Source organism: Fonsecaea nubica (genome assembly GCF_001646965.1).
Source record: "Fonsecaea nubica strain CBS 269.64 chromosome Unknown Scaff57, whole genome shotgun sequence".
Taxonomy (NCBI): Eukaryota; Fungi; Ascomycota; class Eurotiomycetes; order Chaetothyriales; family Herpotrichiellaceae; genus Fonsecaea; species Fonsecaea nubica.
In genome coordinates this window covers 39,700-54,056 of record NW_019173730.1, presented here as the reverse complement: position 1 = coordinate 54,056, position 14,357 = coordinate 39,700, and the positions used below count along the sequence as shown (strand labels likewise).

The 14,357-nt window shown below is 52.0% G+C and overlaps 5 protein-coding genes across 5 annotated transcripts; 2 read left to right on the top strand and 3 right to left on the bottom strand.

Annotated features, from left to right (window-relative positions):
• Positions 1–797: 797 nt before the first annotated feature.
• Positions 798–4,291, top strand: AYO20_07814 (Serine/threonine-protein kinase GCN2; the record flags this gene model as incomplete). Its single annotated transcript, XM_022646098.1, has 6 exons — positions 798–1,219; positions 1,288–1,460; positions 1,515–1,776; positions 1,839–2,453; positions 2,513–2,963; positions 3,020–4,291. The coding sequence occupies 6 exons, from the start codon at positions 798–800 to the stop codon at positions 4,289–4,291; spliced, it is 3,195 nt and encodes a 1,064-aa protein (XP_022497892.1).
• A 1,374-nt stretch (positions 4,292–5,665) lies between these two features.
• Positions 5,666–7,172, bottom strand: AYO20_07813 (hypothetical protein; the record flags this gene model as incomplete). Its single annotated transcript, XM_022646097.1, has 2 exons — positions 5,666–6,999; positions 7,055–7,172. 2 exons carry the CDS (start codon positions 7,170–7,172, stop codon positions 5,666–5,668), a joined length of 1,452 nt encoding a protein of 483 aa, XP_022497891.1.
• A 1,104-nt stretch (positions 7,173–8,276) lies between these two features.
• On the bottom strand, positions 8,277–10,763 carry AYO20_07812 (hypothetical protein; the record flags this gene model as incomplete). Its single annotated transcript, XM_022646096.1, has 1 exon — positions 8,277–10,763. One exon carries the CDS (start codon positions 10,761–10,763, stop codon positions 8,277–8,279), a length of 2,487 nt encoding a protein of 828 aa, XP_022497890.1.
• Positions 10,764–11,285: 522 nt separating this feature from the next.
• Positions 11,286–12,017, top strand: AYO20_07811 (pyrimidine 5'-nucleotidase; the record flags this gene model as incomplete). The annotated part of the gene is made up of 1 exon (XM_022646095.1): positions 11,286–12,017. The coding sequence occupies one exon, from the start codon at positions 11,286–11,288 to the stop codon at positions 12,015–12,017; it is 732 nt and encodes a 243-aa protein (XP_022497889.1).
• A 200-nt stretch (positions 12,018–12,217) lies between these two features.
• Positions 12,218–13,102, bottom strand: AYO20_07810 (hypothetical protein; the record flags this gene model as incomplete). The annotated part of the gene is made up of 1 exon (XM_022646094.1): positions 12,218–13,102. One exon carries the CDS (start codon positions 13,100–13,102, stop codon positions 12,218–12,220), a length of 885 nt encoding a protein of 294 aa, XP_022497888.1.
• Positions 13,103–14,357: the final 1,255 nt, after the last annotated feature.

Below are 14,357 nucleotides of genomic sequence, written 5' to 3'. Positions count from 1 at the left end.
TTCCTGGGGTCAAAAAAATGGCATGGGGTGCTATTGGCGTCGCGCGGTAATGGGCGTGTGGCACACCAATATTGGAGGTATGGAGGAACTATAGGTAGATGTGTGTGAGAGGGAGGACAGAGGAGACTCGGCCGACTTTTCATCATATTACAAGGACGCCAGTCCGTTAATGCTATATACCATATACCTCTATACGATGTATATATAGGTACCCGGAACTGTGCTTTATTCCTTAGCATTTCAATCAGGAAGGGGACAAGGCTGCTTTAATCGGCCACGTGACAAAACCTCGACGAGGCATTCCTGTAGCACGTGATCTCGAGTCGCTTTTGCTTGACTGCCAAACGTCTTTTTGTCCATCTCAATTATTTAGAGGCGATTATTGTCAATTCTTTATTTATGCCACAAGCTAAAAGGCCATCCTCCCTTTGATGTTCATGCATATGGAGACTAGCAATGATGGATATCTCGTGTACTCGGTACATTTGGGAAAGAGCTGGCGGCACTTTGCGAATCCAGTCAGGCCCCTGGCAACCTGATTCTTCCACCTTCATTCATTCGCGGAGGACCTACCACTTCGTGCTGCCTTGCGCCCTAACGTGGCTGCGGCTGATTGGCAAAGCAAGCGCCGACTTGAGCCGTCCGTTGTCGCAAAAAGAGGTTTGGATGGTTTTCAGCTCTCTTCTTTTGTTCTTCGTTGGCCTCACTTTCCAGATAACCAAAATTTGAGTTCTGTGCACTTGAAGCGCTTCCAGTGATGTCCATGTTTCTTCCTCATCTGCGAATTAAATGAGACCATGGACCCGCTAAGTTTAACAGCCAGCGTTGCAGGTCTGCTCAGCCTTACCATCAACGTCACCGACATCCTCTCCAAGTACATACGATCGGTCAAGAAGGCTGAGCAAGAATCACTCGAGCTCAAACAAGAGCTTTGTTCACTCTGCGAAGTACTGAAGCAGCTTGACCAATTCCTCGATGGCGAGAAAGGACTACCCCCACGGTTCAAAGACACTTCAGCCTTATTTACTTCGATCCAAACCTGCCACGCAACACTCAATTCGCTTTCAACAATTGTACAGAAGCTCCCGAAAGAAAGATTGGAGAAGAAATGGTACCGAAAGTTAATCTGGTCTCTCCAACGTGATGGGAAGATGGATACTATCGCCACAATCCGGCGCTGCATCCAGATATTCCAATTCTCGTTGACAATAGAAGGATGGTAAGTCTCCATCTCGAACCCATGACGGAACTGTAGTGAGCTAATGCAAAGGGCCATCGTTGCCTTAGTGATGTCCTCTCTAAAACCCTGGATGAGGTTCTGGTAAGTCGTGAAACGCAGCTAAACACTTCGAAAAACGTCACGGAAATCGTGGAGCTTGTCAAGAAGATTCAGATCGATCTTGACAGAAAAAGGGGTTTGCACGACAGTCAGATGAGCGAACTACATCAGCGTCAGATGGGTATACATTCCTTCTTCGTTTCAATATGAGCTTGGGAGAAGCTAATGTTCTTAGCCGATGAACGACAGAAATTGCTGGAATGGATCGGCGGCTCAACTAATCCATCGTCGAATCATAACCGGGCTATGGCTCAGAGAGAGCCAAAGACTGGTCTCTGGTTTCTGGAGTCAGACGATTTTAGCGGCTGGATCAAATCGCCGCGCTTGCTGTGGCTGCACGGAATTCGTAAGCATCTAGCCCAATACCCTCCTTCTTTGACTGGACTGCAGCGCTTATTTTGGGGTCATCTAGCTGGTTGTGGCAAAACAGTTCTCTGGTACACACGCCTTGTCGAAGACTTTCAGAGATTTTACATCCTCTGCTAACTTGAATCAACAGCTCAACGATCATCGAGGCTGTTAAAGAATTGTGTTCTGAGGGCACAGCTGGAAAGTTAGGCTACTTCTACTTCAACTTTCAGGATTTCCAAAATGATTCTCACAAGGAGGATCTGTTCATGTCCGCTCTACCTCGGTCGCTGCTCAGACAACTCTGTGCTAACGAGCCCACACTGCCGGATCCAGTCCAAGCAATATACACCCGGCACCACGGGACTGGATCAAACCCTACCCATGAGGAGCTAACGTCTGCCCTGGACGCTGTTATTGATCAGCTGGCCAAAGATGTATATATCATACTGGATGCGCTCGACGAATTTCCAGAGAATACAAACAACGCACAGAGGAAAAAATTGCTCAAATGGATCACCTTAATGGTCGATGGTCGTTTCCAGAACCTCCACATCCTGACAACAAGCCGAAAAGAGTGGGATATCGATGCGGCTTTAGGGAATCTGGCAAATGGGGGTCTTCCCATCCAGGGCCCTGCGGTCGACAGTGACATCCAAAGGTACATACGATCCTCTCTGGAGGAAGGTCCACTTAGCAGATGGCGGGACAAGATCAAGATCAGAGCTAGCATAGAGACGAGGCTCACAGAGGGGGCTAAGGGAATGTTCGTTCGAATTCCATAATCTTTGAATCCCGAAAAATGCCCCGACTAATTCTCAGCAGGTTTCGTTGGGTTGTCTGCCAGCTTGACATGCTGGGAGAGTGCACAACAGTCAAATCCGTCGGAAAAGCACTGGCCGAGTTGCTGGTGACTCTGGACGATACCTACGAGCGGATTCTGAACGCAATTCCGAGAAGGAACAAGGACGATGCTCGACCCATTCTTCAGTGGCTTGCATACTCGAAACGCCCTTTGACACTGGATGAGGTCGCAGAGGCTGCGGTTCTGAGACCTGGAGATGGCCCGATTGACGCGGATGAATTATGCGACCTTTCAGAAGTTTTGCGCATTTGCCGCAGTCTCGTTACGCTCGCAACCGAGGTTGTCTGTATCTGTGCGAATGATTCGGAGATTGAAGTGGTTAAGTTCGCCCATTTCTCCGTCCTTGAATACTTGACATCTAGACGGTCAGACTACTTCTCTGTTTCTGCCATGGAGGCCACAGCTACATCGGTGAATGCTGCATTTCGGTTCTCCTTCAGTTAGATCAGCCTTCACGATCAAATAAGGATGCAGACGAGGATATCCCCACAGGTATCGAAGACTATTCAGACGGAGGCCAAGGCGAAGACGCCGACTCAAGGCCAGTGGCCAATTACGCAGCGGAGTATTGGTACGAACATGTCTGCGAGGTTGAAAAGGTAAATGACAGACTTTCGAAATTTTCGGACAGCGCGTACCGGTTCCTCGGCGAAAATTCTCCTCGTTGCTTTTTGAAATGGCTCCAAATGTACAATCCTCAAGACCAAATTTCCGGATATCTTTGCAGACGTTATGATCAGGCTGCGTACTTCCCGCTGTGGTACTCGTCGCTGCTAGGAATTAGGCACGCCACCCGCCGCCTGATCGAGAGCGGAGCTGATGTCAACCAGCAGATTACAGGGTATGGTGGTGCACTTCATACTGCTGCGAAGAGGGGCCACTATGAGATTGCTCAGATTCTGCTTGAATCCGGAGCGGATGCCAACCGATGGAATGAAGATTATGGCACGCCATTGGAATGTGGCGTAGATGAACTACATCTGAGTATCTGCCAGCTGCTTATCGATCACGGGGCCGATGTGAATGCTGCCACCAGACATGAAAATGGCAGTGTCCTGCTGGTGGCCTTGGACCTCCTAGACCCGTCCACATTACATGGTGTCAACATCGTGCAGCTGCTGCTTACCCACGGCGCAAACGTCAATGCTCGGATGGCTAGAGGCTGGGCTAGAGAGTACACGGCTCTACATGTAGCCTCAGCAAAGGGTTTCCTCGGAATTGTCCAATCACTCCTTGATAAAGGGGCCGATATCAACGCCCCGGGTGGAGATGAGGTCGGTACTGCTCTACAGGAAGCCTCTAGACACGATCAGGTTGAGACTGTGCAGCTATTGCTCGAACACGGGGCGGATGTCAACGCTCCGGCTGGAGGAAAGGGCACTGCTCTGCAGGCGGCCTGCACGAGAGGATTCGTTCAAATGGTTCAGTTGTTGCTCACACACGGTGCGGATGTCAACGCGTGGACGGATGATTTGTTGCCTCCCAATCATTACGAAAGAGAAATGCCCAGCACCGCACTGCAGTGTGCGTTGGTGGATGACCGTGCGTATATCGTCGAGCTGTTGATTGAATGTGGCGCAGACATGAATGCGACAAATAAAAATGGCCGCACAGCGCTGGATTTGGCGAAGAAGTGGGGAAAGGAAGAATCAATCCGGGTATTGGTCGAGCACGGAGCGACAGAGACAGACGCAGTGGCAGACTCAGAGTCAGACTCAGGGTTGGCGTCGCGGTTCTAGAGTAAGGGGGTAGGTAGGACATATCACTACGAATCGAGCAGACGGATGGAGGATGGTGGGTTAGGTTAATTTGAATCATGAACAACAAGAAGAGGAAGATAAAATCAAGCATTGAGCATTGAGCATTGAGCATTGAACATCAAGCATCACTATTACTCTTCCCTCTTCGCTCTTCCCTCTTTCCTTAAAATTTCCATTGATTTCCTATTCGGGAAATGTCCCCCAAGACGCGCTGATCTTGATTGGCCGAAATACGTGAAGCCGACGCATATGATTGGCTACTTACATCCTTAATTGGTACAAGTTCAGCCTGCGACGAGAATGAGTACTCACAATATACGAGTACATGTGTGGGTAGATACAGAGGTGGGTACAGGTATTGCTACCTACCCTCCCATTTCTACTGGGCCATTCCACCCTGAAATATATCTTATCGACTTGTTTGTGGTTCTAGGGAGATGAAGAGGAGGAACCGAAGAAACGGAACTCTTCACGCTCGCACAACTCGCACGACCTGCACAGCTGTGTCTCTGACGACTCTCACGACTCTCACATCCAGTCCAGTCCAGTCCAGGCCAGGCCAGGCCAGATAGACCGACCGACCGACAGACAGACAGACAGACAGACAGACAGACAGACAGACAGACAGACAGATACACGTTACAGAGCATCAGGGAGTCAGGGAGTCAGGAAAGGTATTGAACCTAATCTATCCCTACAATAAGTATCTGTCCGTCTCCGAAATATAACATACCTGTCTTCTTCCTCTTCCTCCTGCTCCCCCTCCTATTAGGGCCAGTCAAGGTCAATTGTGACAGACGCAGTCGTCATGAAGAGCTACGTATGACAAGAGCTTACACGTAACTACCGTCCGAACAGAGAGATCACATCGCATACAACTCTGCCCACCAAATGCCAATTAATCGTATAGGATTTTTGTTCTAGAAAGGTATATACAATCTCGCATCTACCACTCACACCCTGTCAGTTTCTCAGCCCTTCAAGAGCCGGTCAACTCGCGCACCTCCGTCCACTGACGAAGGCATAATTAGTAGGTAGTGGTCGCGATTCACATCCTGATCGTCCTGGTTGACGAACCTATCACCCCGCGTCTATTTTCTGCCAGATTCCCGCTCCAATGTCGAAATGAACCAAACCGACTGGGTATCTCAAAATAAGTCAACGAGAGTCTCGAAGGTCCAAATGCCTGAGCCACCAAACAAAACGGACGAATCCTCCAACTTTTGGCATCAAAAGGCCCTTTCTCTGGCCCTGCCGGAGCCGATTGAGGTGCGAGTGCGGGAGAGGTGAACGATGATCTCCTCATAGAAGAAAGCAGTCAAACAAAAGAAAACTGCGGCAACCGCATCCACCTCAGAAAGCAACCCCCACACCTGGACTTCGCAGGGGCCCGCCAATTTCTTTGATGATGATCTCGTCGGCATCCTTGATGAGCTCGGCATAGCATGGCGGCACATCAGGGACACCACTGACAATGGGTCTTAATGTCCCGCCTCCCTTGGAGACACTCCTTACCGGGCCACTTCGACCTTGCCATTCCCCGGCTGTCATGGTGGTGACACTCGTTGCGTCTGTCTGACTTTGGTCACCATAGGAAAGAATGTCAGTGTCAATGGTGCTGGCGACAGTGGACTCAGTCATTGTCCTGTGATGCTGGCGTGGCCACAGGCTCAATGGTTTGGGTGGTGCTGCTGCTGGCGCAGAGAGTTGATAGAACTGAGTCCGCTTGCGGCGATGCTCCGCGAATGATGACGACGTCGAAGATGACTTAGTGGTACTGATTGAGGAAGAATGACTGCGGTGTGCGAGCCACTGAGAGATACGTTTCTGTGTCTGATAATTGGGATGGAAGTAACCCGAAGGCGAGTTCATGTCGGTTGGTTTGGAGAAGTTTCTGGCGGGTGCTGAAGGTACAATCGGAGGAGGTGCGGGCGCTTCGGGGGGAATGCGGTCATCTTGCGCTGCTGGAGCTTCGAGGTCTCGCGGAAAGTCGAGCACAGTATCACCGATGGCGACCGAGGTCGCAGGAGGGCTAAACTCCTCTTGCATGGGCGTCAGGATGGCCACAGATGCTTCGGAGCGAACACCAGGAAAGTGGATTTGTGGAGGTAGACCGGGGAAAGATGACCACGACACGGGGTGGGAGTGGAGAGCGTCGTACTCCGAAGGGGGCCGCGACATCGATATGACAGTCGACGAGGTATCGGGTCGTATATGAGACAGGCGGCGTTGTTCAATCATCGAGGCAGGTTTCGCAGGAGTAGGCAGTAGAGAAACCTTGTGTGGGAGGAACTCTTCTGACTTTGTCCGCACCAATGCTCGAGGAGGAGCTTTGATATCGCCGCCGTCGGTGAAACTGAGCCTATCGAAAGCTGGAAGGTCTGATAGTCGATTGTTGGGCATGTAGATGCTGAGCTCCAGTGGACGAAACTCGTGAGCCGCCCGTCGGAACGGAAGCTGCTGTGCCACAGGCAGTGGTGGCTGAGGACCAGAGATGATGGGTTTCGCAGCCTGTCTTCGCAATGACAGGCTCGATCTGAGGGAAGCTTTGCCATGAGAAACCCATTGCGATAACTGTGAAGGGAGCGGTGGTGTAGGAGTTGGAGGCAGTCCGTCAAACAAGGTGAGCTTCATGGGTGGAACCAGGTGAGGTTGTTGGTACATGATGCGCATTTCTCGCTCCACGCCTATAGATACGTCAATAAATCCCTCTCATGCTCGTGCTAGGAGAGAACCACGAACCAGAGGGAAGTGGCTGCTTCTCCAATTCTTTCTCATCGTTTCTCGTAAAGAAACAATCGAACAGCTCGAAATGGCATGTTGGCTCCAGCGAGTCCTCCGGCGCGACCTTGGACTTCATATTGGCGAAGACGGAGACGACGTCTCAACACACGGTGTTGCAAGCGACCGTTGCACGATTAGGGCTTGACCATTGACGGAGATGTCGACGATGCCAGCATCAGTGATGAATAGAGGCCAGGAACCAAAGGTCAAGGACAGAAGAGGACGAAAACAAGGAAGGCGTGATGCTTCCAAAGCTGCAGCTGCAGCCCGACAAACTACCACTCTTCCTTGGAGAAGAAAAGAGGTCGAGATGGCTGGCCAGAGGAAGAGGGATCTTTGAAGGCCATGAAACGAAGCTGTCGACCATGGCATGCTGCTGTGGGGGAACCGCAGTTCCCGCTAACACGAGCTCATTTTTTCTCCCTCCGTCTTCTTGACCTCCCTACCTCGTTCCGTTGCAGCGGAGCGGGTGGAGAGTGGCAGAGAGCCCTTCAATCACATTTCTTCATGGGCGCTTGTCCTGTGGTAGAGGGCAGGTGGAAAGGAGGCCTTGCGGCGAGATGAAGCTTGGAGTCGTGGCATTGGAATCAAGTTGGTTGGATGAGAGGATGCCAGCAGAGAGGGTCGCGCCAGGTCAGCAATTCTCCGAGAGGCCCCAGAGTTCAGCAAGCGCCCAGACCATGGCATAGCGCATTGAGTGTTGACAAAGGTGTAGATGAGTTGCTATTCGCAGGAACCCAAGTGTGAAGGAAGATGAGGTGGGCGGCTAGCTGGTTGGTGTGTGGCCAATCGCAAGCCTCAGCCTGCGGTCTCTACAGAAGAACTCGAACTCGCTTGGGAACAACACAAGATGAAACAATCGCACAATGGCACCAGAGGGAAGAGAACAACACTTTGGAGGCTGACATGGCTTGGTTTCAGAATCATCATGTTGGTGTTTGAAAGTGGTTCTCCAGCTCGTCTTGCTTCATATTATCGGCTGCTTCATCGACAGCCACAACCACATCTTGAGCTTCGGCGAGATTTAATACACGCCATCCATAGGTACGGGGTACTTGTACAGATAAACACACACATACGTGGCTCGCTCTCCACCAGCAATTCTGATTATTATCAACACAAGTCTCCACGCAGAAAGACAAGGAAGTCCCCAAATCTCATCTCCGTCCCCATTGCAATTTCAGTACCTCTCCATTACTCGGTGTCTGCCATCCATTGATCCATCCATCGTGAGTCTCTCCCTGTCTTCGCTATTGACATACCTCCTCTCTGGCTCCATTGGTCGGTATCGAGGTTGGTCTACAGGAACATATTCCGGTAGGACCGGCCGTCTATCATCCACAAAGACACTTCCTTCGCGGCCGACAGGACGCATGCTCTGTCCACGTGTCACGAGTCCCATCGGTTGGGGTTCTTCGTACCGTAGTGCCGGCGGTGGCCGCACGCTTCCCATCCGAATGGGCTCGCGGTATTCGGTCCGCTCATCAGCGTAAACGGCTTGTCGTGCTGGGCGATCCATCACCTGGACACTGGAGCTTCGTCTTGGTGGCGCCGACTCAATGTATTCTCGATGAGCGGGTCCAGGCACAGCGGACATTACAGGTTGCTCGGCGAGACGATGATATGAGACTGGTGGTGGGGCCATCTCGGTGGCATACGCTCTGTCCGGTGCTGCCTCGACGAAGACTGAGCCTGCACGGGCTTGTCGTGGATATTCTTCATACCGCGGCTCCGCTTCGGCACCACGAACTGACATTGCTCGAGGGACAACGGAGGGCCGCTCCTCAATGCGAAATTTCCTGCCGTACTGGTCGATGAGAATTCTTTCGACGGGAGGTGGTGGTGGCGCCATAGGCTCGACGGTGTAACGATGATAAGTGCCGTCACGATCGTCGTAGACATCCCGATAAACAGGTGCCGGTGTGCGTACCACTCTCACCTCCGGAGGAGGCTGATCATAATCGACGGCAACCTCGCGGAGAGGGCGGCCTGGTTCCATCAAGGCAGGACTTTCCACTCGAGCATAAGACATTGCACGTGTGCGCGTAGGCGTCTCGTAGTATTGGTCGACGTATTCTCGCGGTTGTTCAGCTCGCAGACTCTGCATACTTGCCACGCGACGCAAGTCCTGGTCGTCTCTAGCTGGTCTCACACTGGACCTGGACAACGGGCGAGGCTCACTCAAAGGCATCAATTGTTCAACCCGGCGTGGAAGTGGTCGCGAGGGAGATTCCACATACCGTTCAGGAGCGGGTATGTAACGCCCTTCTTGAACTGGTTCGTCATCAATGACAATGGGCCGATCCGCTCTGCTAGATCGGAACCTGCCCGAACCAAGTGGCTGGACGTCGTGGAAGGGTGGTGGGGACACGTCCTCCTCCTTGACATCGGGAGAAGTCAAGCCATTTTTTCGGGCCTTGCGTGCATTGCGAGCCTCCCGAGCCTCGAGCTTTCTCTTCTTCTTAGGGGGCAATGCTTGGTTATCATCAGGACTTGGGGGAGATCCTGGTCTGCCAATCCATTGTTTCCGGCGCGGACGTGCATTCTGTAATAGGGGAGAATCCTTAGTTATAGCCAGAGGCGAGACATGGGACGGTTGAGGGCAAATGGGAGAGGTGATATGGTTCCTTACTATCCGCATGTTGGCTTCCGAGGGCGAACCAGGCCTGACCCCACCGTCTTCCAGTTCCGAGTATCTGCGCAGGGGGCGACCGCGTGGATCTCTACTGTCCTGCATTTCCTGTGCTTGAGTGACCTTGGGAGTGGGGTATTGCACCATGGCTTCTGGGGGCGAATACTCTCCTTCCTCTTCATCCTCATCAATGCCCATCGCCGAAGTATCGATGGTCGCAACAGGCTTTGGAGGTTGGACGGTAGCAGGCGCAGGCGGCACAGCTTCGGCGGAGATGCCATCCGCAGCATCGGCGTACAGCGGCGCGCCCATGACGGCGCTAACGACGCGCGGCCCCGAGGGTTCATCTGCCTGCTCTTCATCAGCGTCCTCAACAGAGTCGCTGGGAGGTCTCTCGGGCGTCGAATCGGGGGCTTTGCTAGAATAGTAGGCATCTTCGTCGAAGGAGTCTGTAGCATCGGCATCTTCCTTGGAAGACGGGGACCTGACAGCACCCGTCACTCTGGCAAAAATGGCGGGTAGGTCAAAGTCCGGTTTCGCCTCGGCGGGCGCAGGTTTCTTGCGGGCATCTGCTTTTCTATGTTCAAATTGTTCTCTCAATGCTCGCTCAAGTCGTTGTCGCTTCAGCTGTGTCTCGGCCCGAACTAGATCATCCGACTTTGTCAAAAGGACAGGGTCAAATTCAGAAACATTACTGGTAGGTTGAGTGGCAGTCGCGACGGAAACACCGTTTGATTTGGTTTGAGCTTGGGTGTTCTCATCTTCACGCTTGGCCTGAGCAGCAGCCCCAAGATGGCTGGGAGATGCGCTTGGAGGAAACGGAGGAGGTACATTCAATTGGTTCTGAGAAAGGGTCGATGGGGTCTGAGAAGCAGGCACTCGGAGGGCATGGGCTGGCACTGTCAATCTAGGATGACTTCCAGAAAATACCTCGTCGCGAATCCTCAGTATCTTCTCATATTCCAAAGCCTCATTGACGGGTTGCAGAGAGGTCGGCAGAACGCCGTTCAGTAGAAGGCCAGTGGAAGCGGACATGCCTAAGGGGTGCGCGCGCGTCTGAGCTGCGCAGAGCTGACAGATGGATTCTACCTGGACAGACACATGGCAAGGATCAAGGAGCAACAACTGAGAGGGAGAAGGCGATGCTAGAAAACGTGTCAACAAGGAACAAACGAAGCCCCAACAAGGTAGCGGGATCACCTCTTGAGAGAGTGATGAGATTGCGGAAGAAAAGGAGGCGATCTCGTGCATCTCTCCCCCAGTTTTTTTGAGGACCGCAAACCCAGCCATCGCCAAGCATTGTATCACGTGTAATCTCACGGGTAAAATTCACGTGACCTCAGTTTTCAACTCGCCGCCAAACGCCGCTCATGAATCAACAACCAGTGCTGAGGAGTCATAGATTTCATCCATGCATATATCACAACTTCGGTGGCCGATTCCAACTACTCCATTTTGTTACGACACTGCATTCTTTGGGGTTTATAGATTTCTTGCTGTCTTGACGCCTCGCCATAGCACTGTATTGGTATCATAGATCTCCTTGCAATCACAGCCATGGGCTCAGTCCAAAATGAAACCGCAACCGCAACGGCCGATAAGCGGGCTATTTTCTTCTTCGACATCGACAATTGCCTCTATCCAAAGTCCAGAAAAGTTCATGATCACATGGCGCTCCTGATCAACAAGTACTTCGTGACACATCTCGACATGTCGGCCGAGGAGGCGACGTACCTACACCACAAATACTACAAAGACTACGGCTTAGCTATCGAGGGCCTGTCGCGCTTCCATAAGATTGATCCCCTAGATTTCAATCGAGAAGTCGATGACGCATTACCGCTGGATGAGCTCCTGTCGCCGCATCCTGAAACAAGAGCGATGCTGGAGTCTTTCGATAAGTCAAAAGTCAAACTGTGGCTCTTTACGAATGCGCATATTACCCACGGCACACGTGTCGTGAAATTACTGGGGATCGACGATCTTTTCGAGGGCATCACATACTGCGATTATTCTCAACAGCCACTCGTTCCCAAGCCACTTCCGGAGATGTTCACCAAGGCAGAGCGGGAAGCTGGCGCAACACCAGAGACCCCCATTTATTACGTGGACGACTCCTATCTGAATTGCCGAGCAGCATACGAGCGTGGATGGACCAATACCGTCCATCTGGTCGAGCCGGGCGTGCCCGATCCACCAGAAAAGGCGAGCAAGTATCAAATTAGCGATCTCTCGCAACTTCTGGATTTATTTCCCGAGCTTTTGAAGACCAGTAACGGTTCGGTTTAGGGAGAATGGATACTAGAATATGGTACAATTTTTCCCAAGATAAAAGAATACAATGTTATTCTCCCGCCTCAAGGCCCATCCCCGCTGAAAACAGGACAATGCTTGAACGCTAGACATATACAAGGAGATCTTCCCTCCCAGGGACATAATGGTCATCAAATCATGTCAAACAAAAGAAAAGAATAACCAGCGCTTGCCACTTAGGACGTGGGCAGCAGACGCCGCCTGCCAGACAGATCACTGGGGCAGAATTTCCAAGCTCCTGCATGCTTCTTTGCATGCCAATTCCTGATCACGGCCTCGATGACCCAAGGAACATCGGGGAATCCACACTTCTCTCCGTCGATAGTGAAGGACTTGTCCTGGCACCCCAGTGTCCAGGGGGCGTCGGTGTACAAGCTGTTGTCCTTGGTTGCCATATGCTCTGCGTGCTTCCAGATCTTCGTCAACTCCTTGCCATCCACAGTGTGAAGGCTTGCAAGGGTGGGGATCTCATCATGCAGATGCTGGATGAGATTGGGCGCAAATGACTCAATGATGTGACGAAGGGTGGATCCGTTGTACTCGGCTGGCTTTGTGATGAAAACATATTTCTGGAAGATTGTGAGTCCCTCGGCAAATGAGTTGTGACCCTTGGTGTTATCTTCCATTGCGCCGGGTTGGCCCAACAATTTTTCAATTGCCGGGAACATATAGTCGTCCTCGACATGATGATGGTGATTCAAGGTGTTGAAGAGCATTTGGTTGAAGAGAAGGAAATCAGCGGCTTCTTGGGTATCAGGTTGGACCAAGACTGCCTGGTTCCACGCTGCATTCAGAGCACGGATGATGGTGTTGTGGATCTGGGCCATTTGACGGGCACACCAGAAGGCTGGATGATCCTTTGGCACCGAAGCAGGAATGTTGTCCAGGTGGATGGTGACGATCAAGGGATAATGATCGTCCACATATCGAGGTACATGCATGCTCAGCTTTGGTATATCGCCTGTCGATACCGAGGTTTGTGACCCTGCCGAAGACGAGGCGGTGCGATTTGACCGGACAGAGTTGGAAGAGCGAAGAGATGAAGCTGAGGACTTTTCCATCTTGGAGACATAGAGCTGTCGCTCTGCCTCTGACAAGTAGAGAAGATGGGAATATCTTTTCTGTGTGGGCGATTTTGACCGGGAGCGAGTCGGCGAAGAAGTGGCTCGGGGAGTAGGCTCCCTTATGATGGGAACAGTCTGCATATCGTCGGGATGGAGTGTTGCCTGCTTTGGAGTCGACGTTGTTTGTCGATGTCTTGTCCTGTCCAGCCAGTGTTGTAGCACTTGATGCTAAAGGGCAGTCAGTTTCTTGTGAGAGGAAGATATGGTGCGGCTAGGACGCCCAGTCTCTTTATGTATCCCGCACCGTCCCGGACCCATGTCGATGACTTTACTAGCCGGAAACCCCATGTCAATGCAGCAACCGGACACTAGGATCTTTGAGACTACTCATTCTGGAAATGCACGGCTACATCGCGGTAAGAGCCAATGTAAGCGGCCAAGGGATCTCGAACCACGCCAACAAAGTCTGCAACCAAGGTCCTAGAGAACGCCATTGCAGGCTGTGTCTGGTCAAGGTGGCACCACCCAGCTAAGTTGCGAAGGTTGAAGGGCCCATTTCTCCTTGCCGTAATGGATGGTTGCAAAAGGACAAGCCTTACCTCCAGCGACGTGGGCCGGGAAGTTTGGAACTTTGTTGGTTGGCTGACTGGCTCAGCTGAATGTCGTGATGCAAGTAGAGAGTTCCGAGCCCCTTGCATCTCGCATTGGGTTTGGCGCCAGGTACGGTTGCAAGGGCAACTTTCAAATACGGGTTTCGACACGAGAACGAGACCCAAGAACGTCCAGGCCACTTCGCTAGCCGGGCCAGGGTACCACGTGTTGCCGGGTGTCCCTTTTGCAATTGCATTGCTGAGTCTTGCAATCACAGAGATCACAGGGGTGTTCCAGTCCAAATTTGATGGCTTGTCAAGTAGTTTCCCGAAGTTGTACGTCAAGGGCTCATGCCTTGTCTGGCAATCACCTACGTACCTGGCTCACTGGGGACATCCCAACCAGGTGGTCGGCAATTAGTCTTCGGCTGCGCGTGTAGACGGTCCCAAATTTCAGCCCACTTTTGACAATTTGGCGTGATCATGAGACCCCAAGAGGCCAAGTCGAAGCTGATCAGGCACACTTGGGCTAAGTCTACCCAAGCAGGTAAGGTGCGTACAAAATTGGATGAACCGCGGGGCTTGGTCACTGTTCTTCGCGTCATTCAGTACTCGAATACGAGGTATGATCGGGCGATCCGAGGTGCAGAGGGTCGCTCTCG